The sequence below is a fragment of the Elephas maximus genome, chromosome 3 (genome assembly GCF_024166365.1).
Source record: "Elephas maximus indicus isolate mEleMax1 chromosome 3, mEleMax1 primary haplotype, whole genome shotgun sequence".
In the NCBI taxonomy this organism is placed as follows: domain Eukaryota; kingdom Metazoa; phylum Chordata; class Mammalia; order Proboscidea; family Elephantidae; genus Elephas; species Elephas maximus.
In genome coordinates, this window is record NC_064821.1 from 50,314,134 (window position 1) to 50,331,098 (window position 16,965).

At 42.9% G+C, this 16,965-nt stretch overlaps 1 protein-coding gene across 2 annotated transcripts in view; it reads left to right on the forward strand.

Annotated features, from left to right (window-relative positions):
• The window catches only part of PEX14 (peroxisomal biogenesis factor 14), a 162,608-nt gene that overhangs the window by 9,038 nt on the left and 136,605 nt on the right, over positions 1–16,965 (forward strand). For both annotated transcript variants that reach the window (XM_049877893.1, XM_049877894.1), the window contains exon 2: positions 7,247–7,294. In XM_049877893.1, coding sequence (XP_049733850.1) covers positions 7,247–7,294 — 48 coding nt within the window. The remainder of the gene's footprint in view (positions 1–7,246; positions 7,295–16,965) is intronic.

The window sequence follows — 16,965 nt, forward strand, 5'->3', positions numbered from 1 at the left end:
CACCAGATCTTTCTTCGATGACGCTACTTGGTTGATTAAAACCACCAACCTTTATTTATTTATTTTTATTGTGCTTTTTTTTTTTTTAAGTGAAAGTTTACAAATCAAGTCAGTCTCTCGTACAAAAATTTATATACACCTTGCTAGGTACTCCTAATTGTTCTCCCCCTAACAAGTCAGCACACTCCTTCCCTCTACCCTGTATTCCCTGTGTCTGTTCAGCCAGCTTCTTTCCCCCTCTGCCTTCTCATCTTCCCTCCAGACAGAAGTTGCCCACATAGTCTCATGTGCCTACTTGAGCCAAGAAGCTCACTCCTCACCAATATCATTTTCTATCCCATAGTCCAGTCCAATCCTTGTCTGAAGAGTTGGCTTCGGGAATGATTCCAGTCTTGGGCTAACAGAAAGTCTGGGGACCATGGTCTCCGGGGTCCTTCTAGTCTTAGTCAGACCATTAAGTCTGGTTGTTTTATGAGAATTTGAGATGTGCATCCCATTGCTCTCCTGCTCCATCAGGGATTCTCTGCTGTGTCCCTGTCAGGGTAGTAATCGAAGACCACTAACTTTTAGGTGAGCTGAGCACAAACTTTATGTGCCACTCAGGGACTCTAGGTTTTTGTTTGTTGTTGTTAGTTGCTGTTGAGTTGATTCAGACTCATGACAAACTTATGTGTATAGAATAGAACTGCTCCATAGGGTTTTCAAGGCTGTGACATTTTGGAAGCAGATTGACTGGCCTGTCTTCTGAGGCACCTCTGGGTAGGTTTGAACCTCCAACCTTTTGGTTAGTAGTTTAGCACCTAACCATCTGTGCCACCCGTGGACTCCTAGTACAGATATACTGTTGATAAATTCTCCCAGTGCTCGCTCTCTTTCTCTTTTTCTTCTTCTTTATTTGGAAAGATATTTTCACGGGTATAGAATTCTAAAATGACAGTTGCTCTACCGCACCACCCCCTCCCCTGCAATTTAAAAAAATTTTTCCATTCTAGCTCGCATAGTGGCTGATCAGAATTCTGTAGTCATTCTTAATCTTTGTAACTCTGTGTGTAATATTTCTCTTTTTTTCTGACTGCTTATAAGAAATTCTCTATTGCATGGGTTTTCAGTAATTTGATTATGGTGTGTCTTAGTGTGTTTTTCTTTGTGTTTACTCTGCTTGTGTGTTTGTAGTTTTCATCAAACTTGGAAAATTTTTGGCCATTATTTCTTCAAATTTTTTTTCTGCTTCCTTTCTTTTTTTTTGAGGCCCTGGATGGTGCAAATGCTTAATATGCTTCGCTGGTAACCAAAAAGTTGGAGGTTTACATGTATATCCAAGTAAATGGCTCATGTGGTTGTAGAAGCTGGAAAGTCCCAAGTCCATGGGTCAGACATCAGGCTGGAGGCTTCTCCTGACTCACATAGCTGCAGGGGCTGATGAACCCAAGATCAGCAAGTCAGACAGCAGGCTGCTGGCTCATGGGCTGCCGAGGCTGATGAATCCAAGATTGGCAGGCAGTACATCAAGCTGCTGGCTCAGGTCCCAAGAACTGGAGGCCAGATGATGATGAGCGGGGTGCAGGATCCAGAGTAAGCAAAAGCCAGTGAACTTTGCCAGAAAATCTGTATATATTGGATACAGGCCACACCCCCAAGGAAACTCCCTTTGAACTGATTGGCTACTCATAGCAGTTCTCATCATGGAGGTGATTACATTATATCAGATCTCATTACGGAGGTGATTACATCATTACATAGCTGCAGATTACATCATAACTGTCAAACCACTGAGAATCATGGCATGGCCAAGTTGACACACGACCTGAACCATCACAACAGTCCACTGGCTGGTTGGAACTTGTGAGCCCTGTGAGAGTTCTGGTAACTATTCAGCTCTCAGCTCTCTTTCACTCTTTTTTTTTTTGTCCTCATGGCAAAAAAGATTTGTTATAGAAGTAGATCACCAGGTCTTTCTTCGATGATGCTGCTTGGTTGATTAAAACCAGTAACTTTTAGATTAGTAGCTGAGTGTAAACTTTTTGTGCCACCTAGGTGGTTGATTGTTGTTGTTAGGTACTGTCGAGTCGATTCGGATTCATGACAATGCTATGTTGTCATTTTGATCAAAGATTTGATCAAAGATTTTAAAGAAGAATACTAATAAAAAAAAATAAAAGTCTTTCCAGTAAAGACTCAAGGGGACCTCTATGCAGACTTCTGGAGCTCTTTTGTTACATATCTCTCTCTTCTCTGGAGCTCTGTCCTTTAACTTTCAGCTGCCTTAGACTGCCTGATCTTCAATCTCTGTCTCCTCATCTCAGTGAAACCGCCATGGTCTGCTTGGGATCCCCTCCCTCTCCTTGGTCTGAAATATACTCCCTGCAGAAAGCCAAGATAGTCTTAGGACGCACATCATTTGTTTTTGTTCCACCACAGAGATCATGGGTCTGTATTGTTTGCTGTCCAGTGTCTACACATGGCTTCTGTTTATTTTGCTTAGCTTTCTAGTTTTTTACGGCAGGAGGGTAAATATGATCCCTGTTACTCCATCGTGGCCAGAAGCAGAAGTCCATTGGTTGATTTTGAGCAATGGAGTGACACGATAGAATTTATATTCTGTCACTTAATCCCGAATGTGAAGTAGGTGGTATTATCCCACTATTCCTGTAGATGAGGAAACTGAGGCTCAGAGAGATTAAGCAGTATACCCCATATCACTCCATCATTAGATCATTTGAACCTAGATTTATCTGATGCCAAAGCTCATGTACTTTTTGCTGTACCGCTGTCTCTCAAGAAAAACATTTGTTCAATTGAATTTCATTTGCCCAGAAAAGCACTGTAGGCCAGGCTAATTTAGGACATACCCAGAGTTACATAGTCACTTGGAGGGCATAGGATGAATACTCCTAGATCTGGAGGTTCTGCTGGCTGCTCAAGCCTATGAGCTGTTTGTGAGATTCGTCTTTGCTGTGGAGCAGTGTCAGCACCTGGGAACACCTCCTAGTTGGGGAAAGGTCACTACCTTGGCTGCAGGAGAAAGGGCACCTTTGTTTCTATCAAACTAAAAGCATTTTTCTCTCTGCCACTGTGGTCTTGTTTTGCTTGTTTAAAGCAGCCATATCCTTTTGCTTTTCTCTCCTCCCTGCTCTCCCCATTTTTGTCCCTGAGGATTCTGAATGTGGGTTACCTTGGAGCCTACTTCTTACACCTTTGCAGTATACCTCACCTGGTGATTTCTAAACCTTACTGTGAACCACCCTGTGAAGAGTTTCAGCATCAAGTTGGAATTTAATTTGTAGGCATTCATCCCAAACCAGAAAATAGAACTTGGCCACTTTAAAGGGTTTGATGGAAGGGCAGGTATTGAGAGGTACTGGGTTTTTGTAAAAGCTGTACTGGCAAGACTGGTGGACTTGAATGAGCTTGGGAATATAGCTTCTCCTGACAACCACTTAGCTCCTCAGACCTTCACCTTTCTTTGAAGTAGCACCTAGATGCTGAAGATGGGAGTTTCTGCCCACCTCCTCAGCACAAGGAAGCAGAATGGTCAGGATGCTCCAAGGGGTCCTATTGGTGTTTTGGATGGAATGGTTCTTCAGTGTGTGCATTGCTGAATATTTAGCCTTTCTTGCCCCTGCCCTCTAAATGCCATTAGGAACTCCCTAGTCATTGTGGTAACCAGAAACACCTCCACACATTTGCAAATGCCTCCCTGAAGATGATACTGCCCTGGGGTTGGGAACCACTGGGTATTGACAGTAGGCCAGGTTTGCATTAGGTTGTAGGTGAAATGTTCCAGGGAAGGGCACCACCAAGGTCCTCTGCTTACTCTCACTTGGGCTTGCATACAGAGTGGCTCCTTTGTTTTAATTTTTTAAATAAAAAAAATTTAAGCACATACTGATTGAGTACCAGTCATACTTTCGGTGCTAAAGATACAACCTTCAATAAGATGGTAATGTCTCTGCCTTGAAGGAGTTCAAAATCTAGTGGGAAGGATAAATAGAAAACCAGTGACTCAAATGAAGAATTACAGATGGTCTTATTGAGGAAATAAGCATGGAGAGCAGTATGTATGAGGACTCTTGGATCAGGTCGTTAAGAAACAGCGTTCTCAAGGACACTGACGGAGGAAATAGCCCACTGTAGACTGTAGAAATTTCATCAGGAGTTGGAGAATCATCCAGAATATACACAGCATTGGGCAGTTCCTGAGTTGGTGAAAAGTCCTCTGTGAGTTCACTGATAAGGTCTGACTGACCTGACTTCAGAGGACACTGTGAGTTGGAATACAGTTCGGAGAAGTGCTTGCTTCTCTCTAAGCAGCCCTGAGATTGAGTTTGAAGGTCTAGCTTTGGTGTGCTGAGACTTCAGAAGGCTCTGGGAGGGATTTGGAGAATGTTTCTGTTTAAAGTTCCTTTGTTTAGATCTGCACAAATGTATATGCTTTTCAGGGAGTCCTGGTGACACAATGGTTAAGTGCTGTCTTAGGCTGCGTTCTCTAGAGAAGCAAAACCAGTTAAGTGTATAAATATATATAGAGAAAGATTTATGCCAAGGAAATGGCTCATGCGATTGTAGAGGTTGAAATGTCCGCAGTCCATGTATCAGGATAGAGGCTTTTCTCAATTCACGAAGCTGCAGGGGCTGGTGAACCCCAGATTGGCAGGTCAGAGAGTGGAGCTCCCACTGTCAGGCTGTGAAGATCAATGAATTCCAAGATCTGTAGATAAGCTGATAGCTCGAGTCCCAAGAGCTGGAGGTCAAATGAACAGGAGGCAGCACAGGATCCAGAGTAAGCAAAAAAGCCAGAATGTCTGCTTATATTTGGATGTAGGCCACACCCCCAAGGAAACTCCCTTTCAACTGATTGGCTACTCACAGCAGATTCAATCATGGGAATGATTACATATAAACACTGAGAATCGTGGCCCAGCCAAGTTGACACACAATCTTAATCATCACAAGTGCTCAGCTACTCACCAAAAGGTTGGCAGTTCGAACCCATGCAATGGCTCCATGGGAGAAAAGACCTGTTGATCTGCTTCCATAAAGATTACAGCCTAGAAAACCCTATGGGGCTGTTCTGCTCCGTCACCTGGGGTCACCGAGTTGGAATTGACTTGACAGTCCGTAACAACAACCACACTACTTCTTAGATACTTTGAATACACTTGGAAGAATACATAAGAAACCAGTATTACTGGTGATCCCCCCAAGGAATGGGGGAACTGAATGTTGGGGTGAGAGGAAGACTTGTTCTCGTTTTATTTTTAACATTTAAATTTTATTTGTTTTTTAAACAGAATACATGATCATCAATTTAAAAAGGTACAAGAGGGTATATGATGAAAGAGACTTACTTGGTGCTGTGAACTCTGAAGTTTTTACCTCTGGCAAATATTACCTATTCAAAAGAAAGGAACTAATTTTAAAAGAAGTTCCTTGGTAATAATGATTCGCAGTGAATAGATACATCTCAGGAAGAAAGTTTCGGGCTAAGTCAGAATGATGCTTCTTAAATCCTGGCTTAGTTTGTTTTGTCTAGTCGAATAACCTACATTATTATTCACGGAGTAGGATTAAGGTTGTTGCTTAATAAAATGTCTAAACTAAACTTGATTATTTTGATTAAGTGTAAAGTTTCAAATTCCTATAGTACCACTTACTAGCCACGTCAGTGTGGGCAAATATTTAGCCTCTGTTGGCCTCAGCTTACTCATCAGCAGTAATTTCATACATTTATTGTGAGAATTAAACAAAAATCCTAAGTATATATTAGCATTTATAGTTGTTGTTAGGTGCCATGAAGTTGATTCCCACTCATAGTGACTGTGTGTGACAGAGTAGAGCTGCTATAATCTTTAGGTAAGCAGATTGCCAGGTCTTTGTCCCACAGAGCTTGTGGCTGTGTACACTGGAAGAGGATAAGCCTGCTACAGCACCTGTTAAGTCCAAGAGGAAGCATGAAAGCAGTTGGATTTAGAACTCAGTGGAGTCTGAGTAGGGATCTAAATTTGTGAGCTTATTGATGCCTGGATCCTGGGAGGGAAGGGAGAGGGAAGGCTTGCTCATATTGTCAGAGATTGATCTACACTTTCTGGATAGTTACATGCTGGCTAACTTTGTTAGCAGATCCGTTGCTGCTGTGCTGTGTCGGCTATGTGGTGGTAACTGGGGGTTAGGAAGTCTTTGGGGACCCTCTGTGGACTAGGCTCTCTCTTCTCTCCCCTTCTACCCTTCCTCCTCGGAGGCTTGGGACTTGCTATCTGAACTAGCTGGGAGGGGGATGGAGGATGGCTCCTGACACACATAGATTAGCTGCACTGTCTGGACATTATCTGTAGATAATTGGAAATTGACTTGAACATCAGTAGCAGTAAACTAATCATAACTCACTCAAGCTGCTTATTTTATTCTTTTGGAGATTTGTAAATTTCCTCAGAGACTGTGTGTCTCTGTCTCTAGCTCTCTCTTTCCCCAGATTTTGGCCAGATCAGTCAAGGGTTGAAGGCAAATGTGAGGGTGAAGGATGGGTCCAGAGCAGGAAACTGTTAAGAGCTAGGCAAGTTGGCAATAGTAGCAGGAAGCACCACGTGCTACCAGCCTGCCTGTAGGTTTGTCTCTTTACCTGCGTGTCTGTAACTAGCTTATTTCCAAAAAGGATTTAAGACTGGGACTTTCTTTACTACTATGAGGTGCCCTCAGTGACAGGTGATAAATGAGAATCAGTATGTCAATAGTTTGTTTACTTCCTGGCTCCAAATAGGTGCTCAGAGAAAACCTTGAGTGTGGGCAACTGGGGCCCCCTTGTGGCTGAATTTGGCTCTCCACTTTTGCTTTGGTTTTCTTCCCAGTCAATTCCAGCTGTGGAGGTGGCAACAGGGAGGAATTGCACCGTCTTAAAACTTTTTCTCTGGACTTCGCTGTTTTCATGGATTTTGTGATGGTCCTCAGCCCTGCTGCTCAGTTAGTGGTCTTGGGCTCTTCCAAGTGAAATCAGGCTGCTTGTTCTTGAGGTGCTGACAGTGAACCCAGAAACAATCTCTTCATGTACACTGGCAAATCTAGACCCTCTGGATTACTTTCTACAGGTAGTCCACCCCAGAATGCCCTACAGTTACAAAAAACTGGTGGTACGTGTGAGAAAGCAGTGTTTGTGGCTGTGTTGGTGTGTGTTGCTTGAGGATAGAATGTCTTCGTGTTTTACATGTCCATTGGGTGGCACTGTGATCTTATTTTTGTTTCTTTTTTTGTGCAGCCAGGCCCTGCTCCGGGAAGTGAAAATGTACTGCCTCGAGAGCCTCTGGTAAGTACCCAAGATATGTAGTATCATTTTCTAATAATTAAAACTCTGTATTTAAAGAAACCTTCTCATCTTACAATTTTGCATTAGCACTGTCCATTTAAGAGTAGGTGTTCTGTGGAGACTAACTCTGTTTGTGACCTTTGACTTCTGATATCTTTTTTAGCCTGAGTGAGGGTCAGGGATTAGTGAGATCTCTCCTTAGTAAAGCCTGTTTTTTTGGGAACTAAAGCAGATCAGTAATAATTAGTGAGGTGCCTGAGTCCAGTGGAAGCTGAGCTAGAGTGAAGCTGCTAAGGCTTCGGGCCTAAGCAAACCCCTACTTCATTGTCTAAAATAACCATTTTTTTTTCCTCAAGGTGAGAGCACCTTACCAAAAAGAAAGAAAAACCAAACCTGTTGCTGTCGAGTCAATGCCGACTCATAGTGACCCTATAGGACCGAGTAGAGCTGCCCCATAGAATTTCTAAGGAGCAGCTGGTGGATTTGAACTGCCAGCCTTTTGGTTAGCAGCTGAACACTTAACCACTGTACCACTAGGCCTCCAAAAACACCTTAGGTGGCCTTTTAGAACAGGTCAAAGAGGAAGTTCAGTGTTTGCTGGGTCTTCTATGGCAGTAACTAGGTTTGTTACCAACAAACATTACCAACATTAAACCAGTTGCCATCAAGTTGATTCTGGCTCATGGTGACCCCATGATGTATCAGAGTAGAACTGTGCTCACAGGATTTTCAGTAGTTGATTTATTGAAGTAAATCACCAGGCCTTTCTTCCAAGCTGCCTCCGAGTTGCTTTGAAACTCCAGCCTTTCAGTTAGCAGCCGAATGCTTAACCGTTTGTACCACCCAGAGACTTCTTAACAAATGTTACCTTTTTGTAATGTTGATAGGGAAGCAGTCTAAGTCCTAAATATAACTTTTTTTACAAAATGCTTTTGCTTTAGTGGTCTGAGCCAGAGTTTCTGCCAGCCCATCCCATTTTCGTTCTCTTCTGCATTTTAAGGTCTACTGCAGGTCCTGTTGGCTGGATAGTAAGACTGGCACTGTACAAACCAGATAAATTTTTTGTAGGGGCTGGTTTAGGTTTAACTTTACGGAGCTTTTTCCTTCTTTGAATAGTTCTAGCATGCTTAGGGATCTGTCGGCAAACTTTGTTTCAGCAGTGCTTGTAGTTTTACCTGTTTTTCCTCACTCTCTTTCTGGTAGTAGTGGGAGGAGGTGACACGAGGTCTTTAGCTGGTATGAACAAGTCTGAATTGTAGTCTGTACTGAGGTGTTCCAAGGCAGCAGGCGAGTTTGAGTTTGACTGAGTTATGAAAAGACCCAGATGATAACAGCACTGCTGGGACTGTTCTCAGGCAAGCGGTGCAGTTCTTCCCATCACCTGCTCTTACCAAGTACGGGCACTCTTCCCAGCTGACCTAGTTGATTCAGCACTCTGCGGTGGGTTCGCCTCACTCTTTTGGTATTGCCTGGGAACTTCTTCATGGTCACGGTGGTGTGAAAGCCAGTCTCTTAAGGAACTGAGTGTTTCCCGTGGGGTCTGCCTCAGTGCCCCTAAGGCCCAAGTTGTGGTTGATTTTGGATGAGTGTCCCAACTGAGCGTGATAATCCTCTTCAGTCTTTATTTCCTCAGCCTCATTTTGAACTTCGATTTACTGATTTAAATATTGATCACCAGATGAGTGGCAGGTTCTTCTTTAGAGGCATGGTTGGGTAACCTCTTTGAGAGTAGGGTTGAAATTAGAATCTTTCTAGGAAAGTTCTTTCTAGCAGTGAGCCCTGAGCCATGGGCAACTTCCCTGATTTCTGAATACTTGGAGCCCTGCATGCCCTTTGCTGTGCTCATGTTTCTGTACACAGCTCTTTTGCTGCTGTACTGTGCATCTGCTGGTTGGTGGGTTGGATTTTTATTTCTTTCTTTTCTGAGAGGCCCTGAGCAGCCTTCAAACCCTGGTAGCCTGTGATCGTCCAGAGTTCAGACTCATTCTCTCCAGGCCAACTCTACAATTACCTTATATTTAATTAATTTTTTTCCCTCTTTACATACTTGCTGCATAATTGCTCAGAGAAAAGAAAACTCATAGCAGCAATTTATATATATATAAAAAACAATAATTAAAAAAAAAACCCAAAATAAACTCCCATCTCATTTGGGCTGATCCTGTGAGTTGGGTAATTAGGGCCCTTTAAAAGGTAGACCCTTTCTCCCCCCTCCCCCGCTTTTTTATTAATTTTTTTATATTAAACTCCCACAGTCTCTCAGTCATGCCCTTATTGCTTTTGGCTAGCTATTTGCGGAAGCCTGATTAAATGAGGGCACCAACAGAGTTGTACAGTCTTGTGTGAGCTACTTCTTCCTCTTGGGAGTGGCTGTGGGAAGGTGCTAGGCAGAGGAGTTCACCCAGGGCTAGCGAGGGCTAGTGCGGCAGGTTGGGGGTGGTGGATGAGCAGAAAGGGTGCCTGGGCAGCTCTGAGCTGGCAGCAGACTAGATGACAGTCACAGAGTGCTGGGTAGCCAGGGGGTAGTAGCCCCCACCCACAGAAAGCCCCACAGCTCAGTGCTGCGGGGCTGCGGTTTGTGAAAACACACAGCACTCAGCCGGAGTGAGCCTTCCACAGGGAGGTAGGCTTCTCAGTGGAGGCCAGACGTGGCAGGTGTGTTAGTTTTCTCCTGGGCACTCAGCTCTGGCTTGAGGAGGACTGGGGAACAAACATTTGAAGATTAAAACTAAGTCCCGTTCTAAAGTCATTTATAGATTTTATTTGGGAAGAAAAGACATTCATACACATGAAACAATTAGCAAAAGCATAAGACCATATCTGATTTTAGCAAACAGCACAAGACCGTATATAACTTGGTGCCAAGTGGCCTGGCTGGGAGCAGAGTCCCACTTAGTCAGAGAAGGACAAGTCCTGTGGTGGGGCTCTGGAGGGCCAGGTCTTAAAGAATAAGATATTCCAGAGTTGGGGGAGTACCTGGTCAAGCGGCCCCCCCCCCTTTTTTTTTCCTTAACTGAGTGCCTATTTTCCACAAAATTCCTTAATGGAAGCTGCTAGTTCTCTACACTGAGAAGGCTGAGCATGGAATATTGAAGGCAAATAATCTTATTCTTTGTCCCCAGAACTAGATGAGCACTTGAAATAAAATTTCTCCTTATTAACAAAGTGAGTGAAGACCGAAGAGGCTGCATTCGCAGTTAGTACAGTACGGGGCGTCAGGTAGTAGGATGGCTTTGGGTGTCTCTGTGTTGTTGTCTTGCCTTATTTGCTAGGGAAGGAAGGTCTAATTTCCATCTCTGTCCTTTCTAAAAACTGATTTTTGTGGTGAGAAGTATAATCTTGTAGTATCTAAATGACACAGTAGGTTTATAACCATCCCGTTGTCATGATTCCAGCCAGTTAGCAACCCTGCACATTACCTTCTCTTGTCCCTCTACCTCCCCCACGCCCCAACAACAGCAACAAAAAAAACCCAAAACAAAACCTGGCAGCCTAGCTGGATTCGTTTGGTGGTTGCTCTGTAATGTTATCAGGACTGGAGGTTGTTGAACAGACTAGTCTGTATCCATTCCATCAACTCTGAGTTGAAATCCTCTGATTGTTAAAGTTAAAATATTTGATTATTTTTTCCTCTTTGTATTCTCTTCATTGAGCTCTGCCTCCTAGGGCCAAGAGTTTTGAGACAGCCTTCCAAAATACTAGCCTCCAGCTTCTTCCAACCCCTGCTCTTCACCCCCCCACAAAAAATAAATAAAACAGTTACTATTACCTGATTCTGACTCACAGCAATCCCATGTGTTCCATAGTAGCACTGTACCTCCCAGGGACGTCAAGCAATGATTTTCTGGAAGCAAATTGCCAGGGCTTTCTTCCAAGGCTCCTCTGGGTGGATTTGAACCGCCAACCTTTCTGTTAGTAGCTGAGCGTGTAACCATTTGCGCCACCCAGGGACTCCACCAGCTTCTTCCAGACTTTTTTAAAACCTTCTGTAAATTTTCAGCAGCTCTGGGTTTTCTGTTCACACGTGTAACACCTTCTCAGGCTCACACAATCTCTGAAACTGACTCCCTACGCTGCTCTGGCAGGATCAAGTCCCTTGTTGTTGTTGTTAGGTGCCGTCGAGTTGGTTCCACCTCATAGCGACTCTGTGCACAACAGAACAAAACACTGCCTGGTCCTGCACCATCCTCACAATTGTTGGTATGCTTAAGCCATTGTTGGAGCCACTGTGTCAAATCTCATTGACAGTCTTCCTCTTTTTCGATGACCCAGTACTTTACCAAGCACGATGTTCTTCTCCAGGGACTGATCCCTCCTAATAGCATGTCCAAAGTATATGAGACGTAGTCTCACCATTCTTGCTTCTAAGGGCCATTCTGGTTGTACACCTTCCAAGACAGATTTGTTCATTCTTTTTGCAGTCCATGGTATATTCAGTATTCTTTGCCAACACCACAATTCAAAGGTGTCAATTCTTCTTCAGTCTTCCTTACTCATTGTCCAGCTTTTGCATGCGTATGAGGCAATTGAAAACACCATGGCTTGAGTCAGGCACACCGTAGTCCTCAAGGTGACATCTTTGCTTTTTAACACTTTAAAGAGGTCTTTTGTGGGCTGATTTGCCCAGTGCAGCGCGTCTTTTGATTTCTTGACTGCTGCCTCCATGGACGTTCATTGTGGATCCAAGTGAAATGAAATCTATGACAACCTCAATCTTTTCTCTGTTTATCAAGTTCCTTAGACTAGGCATTTAAGAACAGGTGGATACCACAGTAAGACCCCACTTCACACCCAATGGAATGGCTGTTAATCAAAACCATGGAAGATGGCAAGTTTTGGTGAGGTTGTGGAGAAATTGAGACCCTCTTACATAGCTGGTGGAAATGTAAAATGGTTTAGCCACTCTGGAAAATAGTTTGGCAGTTCCTCAAAAAGTTAAACATATAATTACCATATGACCCAGAAATTCCACTCCTAGATGTATATCCAAAAGAATTGAAAACAGGGACCGAAACAGATAATTGTACGCCACTGTTCGTAGCATTATTCACGATAGCCAAAAAGTGGAAACCACATGTTCACTAAGAGATGAAGAGATAAACAAAATGTGATGTATCCACGTTGTTGTTGTTGTGTGTTGAGTTGATCCTGACTCATAGTGACCCGATAGGACAGAGTGGAACTGCCCCATAGGGTCTCTTAAGCTGTAATCTTTACTGGAGCAGATCATCAGGTCTTTTCTCCCGTGGAGCCGCCGGTGGGTCCAATCTACTAGTGGGCTCGAACAGCTGGCCTTTCGCTTAGCAGCCGAGAGCTCAAGCACTGCACCACCGGAGATCTTTGGTATATCCATTCAATGGAATATTTTTAGCCATGAAAAGGAATGAAAAAAAAAACCCCAAAAAAACCCAGTTTCCGTTGAGTTGATTCCAACTTATGATGACCCATGCGTGCCAGAATAGATCTGTGCTCCGTAAGGTTTTCAGTGGCTGATTTTTTGGAAGTAGATCGTGAGACCTTTCTTCTTAGGTGCCCGTGGATGGACTCGAATCTCCAACTTTTGGGTTATCAGCTAGGAATGTTAACTATTTGCTACCCAGGGACTTCCAGAAAGGAATAAAGTTCTGATAATGCTACAACATGAATGAACCTTGAAAATATTATACTGAGTGAAAGAAGCCAGACACAAAAGGGGCAAATATATGATTCCACTTATATGAAATATCTAGAATAAAGCAAATTCATAGACAGAAAGTAGATCAGAGGTTACCAGGAGTTGAAGGGAGGGGGGAATGGGAAGTTACTGCTTAATGGGTAAGGAGTTGCTTTTTGGCGTGATGCAAAAGTTTTGGAAGTATGTAGTGGTGATAGTTGCACAACAGCGTATGTATAATTAATGCCACTGAAATGTACACTTAAAAGGGTTAATTAAATGGCATGTTTTATGTTATATGTATTTTACCACAATAATTTTGTTTTTCAATGAAAAAAGAAAGGAAAGAATAGGTGGACAATTGTCTGTGTGGAGTAACTTGCTTTCAGTCTTGCTTGAATATTGAAACGACTTAAGTAACCTTCTGAGATCACACCTTTAGTCATATGATTCTAGGCTATTTGAAGCAAGCAATAAACAAGGGTTCATTTACATATCTGCTCACTGTTTTCAACTCAGTTCCTCAATATTCAGTAATACTTTAGTTTTGGCTAAACTAGAATTTCAGCTCTTTGCTCTTTGACACCAAGTTCTTTCTAATGGATCCATCTTCTGCCGTCCTCCTTCCTCTAACTTGTGGGCATAGATTCTAGATTATTTTTTTTTCCGATCCTCTTCCCTGCAGCTCTTCACCAAAATAATCCCAAACTACAATAAAATGTATTTTTATAAGTGGTGATGACAATTTCTACTTTATCACCTTCCCTAGAATTAGTCTTTTTTAGTATGCTGAATTTTTAAAAATAAAGATGCCCAACAGTGGCAGACCAAGGCTGTGTGTCAGTAGTTTTGCCCAGGTTTCTCACTGAGGTTAGACTGAACCTCTTCCAGGGACTTCTGCATCGTGTATTTGATCACAGTCCTTCTGGGGAGGCCCATCTACTTACACCTGGGACACCCAAGAGTGTCTTTTTGGTTTTTTAAGCCACCTGACCAGAGGCTGATCATCAGAAGGCATTAATATCTTGATGGATTCAGGGAGCTAGACCTTGTGAGCTTCTCTGAGACTTTAAGAATGGTTATAGCTAGTTAAGGAGTCCTGGTAGTGCAGTGATTAAGTGCTTGGCTGCTGAACAAAAGGTCGGCAGTTGGAACCCACCAGCCGCTCCATGGAAGAAAGATGTGCCAGTCTGATTCCTTAAAGATTACAGCTTTGTAAACCCTGTGGGGCAGTTCTTCTCTGTCCTATAGGGTCACTATGAGTTGGAATCGACTCGATGGCAATGGATTTGGGTTTTTTTTTTTTTTTGGCTTTGTTTAGCTGGTTGCCTGTTGCTTACAGACCTCTAGCCTGGATTCCTGGCACAATCTCCCCTGTATTTGTGTCTTTTGTGACTTTCGTGGTTAGAATAATTTGGTGTACTTGCTGGCGGGCTCATTGCAGGTAAACCAAAACCAAACCAAACCCAGTGCTGTCGAGTCAATTCCGACTCATAGCGACCCTACAGGACAGAGTAGAACTGCCCTACAGAGTTTCTAAGGAGCGCCTGGTGGATTTGAACTGCTGACCCTTTGGTTAGCAGCCATTGCACTTAACCATTACGCCACCAGGGTTTCCTCATTGTGGATAGTGGTTCTCAATTTTTTTTCTTAACAAAACATTTCTGGAGCGTGACGTTCCCATGCCCAATACATTTCTTAGTGGGTACCCGTGTGTGTGTGTGTGTGTATTCACTAATATATAACCCGTGACACACACACACACACACACACACACATATTATTTAGCTATTGATTTGAGAAAATTGAAAACATTTTGTGGGGAAATAAAATTGATTTTGATGTTCTGTTCATGAAAATGGTTTTTAAGCACATGGGTAATGAAACTAGCCATTTACACAGTTCAGAATATTGTCATTTTTCCAGGAAAATTTAATAAATATGGCAAATCTAATTCTAAAGTATTTAACATTATTATCTTAAAATCTGTGGTGGCTGATTTCCGTGGACGGTAGCAGAGTTGGGTTTGCTGAAGCTAGCTGTGATTTCCACTTTTTTGTTTCCCATTCAGGGATGCTCTCTGGATGCAAGCAAGTGGGGTGACATGATAGAGATAATCCTGAATCTGCTCTATTTATTTATTTTTAAAAAGGAAATTGCAGATCTTGGTACTGTAACTGTTACTAGTAACTCATTAAGGAGACCTGTGTCTCAACAGCACTTGGCTGCTAATGGAAAGGTTGGTGGTTCGAATCCACCCAGTGGCTCTGTGGGAGGAAGACCTAACGATCTGCTTTTGTAAAGATTACAACCTAGAAAACCCTATGGGACAGTTATACTGTCATATAGGGTTGCTATGAGTTGGAATTGACTCTGCAGTACCCAACAACCACAACAGTAACACATTGCTAGGGGCACCCCTCCTAACTGCTGCTGAGAGATTGCGGACAAATCAATGGAAACAACTGGAGGACCCGCTCAGGGTGAGCCTCTGATGAGAGCATTGTCATTATGTGACCAGATCCAGGATCCTGGGTGGGAGGCTTGGGCACCTTTCAGATAGAAGAAAATGTTGGCTTTTCTCCTTCCCCACCCCCTCTCGTCAAGAATATAAAACATTTAGTATAGAAAATGTTTAATTTAATACAGGTATCCCCCACTTTTCGAAAGTTTGCTTTACGCCTCTTTGCCTTTAAGACAGACCTACATTAGTATCTGTTTTCGCTAACCTGAAGAAATCCGAAGAGAATTTTCGCTTTTAAGAACAAAGGCAAAAAGGGGAAATAGCGTTTGTTTTGCAGCCAGCTGTAAAGAGAGTGCACACCCGGAGCAGTGAGGGTGAAGTTGCCAAGCTCCCTCCCCAGGAACTACACTCAGCATCTCAGCATTAAGCCACCATAGCTTTGAGCTGTGCCTGTGAGATCTGTGCTTTATCTCGATTTATTTTGTGCACCCGCTAGCAAGATGTGTCCTAAGGTATCAGAAAAGCCTAAGTCTATGAAGGTTTTATGTGTTATTTGGTACGATTTGATAGGTTGTTTTTTGGGTCAGGGAACGCTCAAAAATTTTCCCATAGGAATGAATGGCAATTGCTTCTTTGCTTTATGCCATTTCAGCTTACAAAACGTTTCATAAGAGCGCCGTACTTTTGGATAGTGGGGGAAACCTGTATTGATGCCCCTGTACCCACTTCTTGTTGGGAGGGTGCCCGAGACTCCCACCTGTCCCACCAGATCTGGAGCGGAATACTGGTTAGAACAAAATGCTGAAATGGATAAACCTGAGAGAAGCTTCGTTCTGTTTTTAGGTGGCTTCTCTATAATCTCTAGGCCACGTACTGATTTTGAAATTACTACCTCTTCCTATTCTGCCCGTCCTATTATAGACTGAGAAGGTTTATTGAATATGCTAGGCAGTGTCCTTTAAGCTGTTTCCTCTTTCAGGTAAATGAAGAAGTTGTTTTTCGGTAGTATGGTATCCTTTTACAAATAATTACTAGATGAATCAAAACTCTTAGGAGTAATAATTAGAGAAATGGAATTTGAAATAGTTACTCAGCTTTGTTTATACTTTAGGTTTCTGGCTTTCATGGTAATACTTTATATTTGCACTAGTTCTTGTAATCGGAGGCCCTGACTTGGGTAACCAAACAGTGTCCTTATTTTGAGCTGAGTGCTCATGTGCCTTTTTTCAGAGCCACACTGTGATTGAGGGAATTCAGTCTCTAACCATGTCACCAATATCATTCTTTCAGGGGGAAAGTTCTCAGTTTCCTCACTTTTAGGGTTCCTCCAGTGCTCTTTGCTGAAGGGGGGAGCGTGCAAACTCTTATCTGGGCAGTTGGTGTTGGTTGTGATCATTGTTACATTGGCTAGAGCCCATTGTTGTGGTGACTGAATTTTGAGAGCCTTCCAACCTAGAAGGCTCATCTTCCAGTGCTGTACTGGACAGTATTCTGTTGCAATCTATAGGGTTTTTATTGGCTTATTTTCAGAAATAGATTACCAAGCCTTTCTTG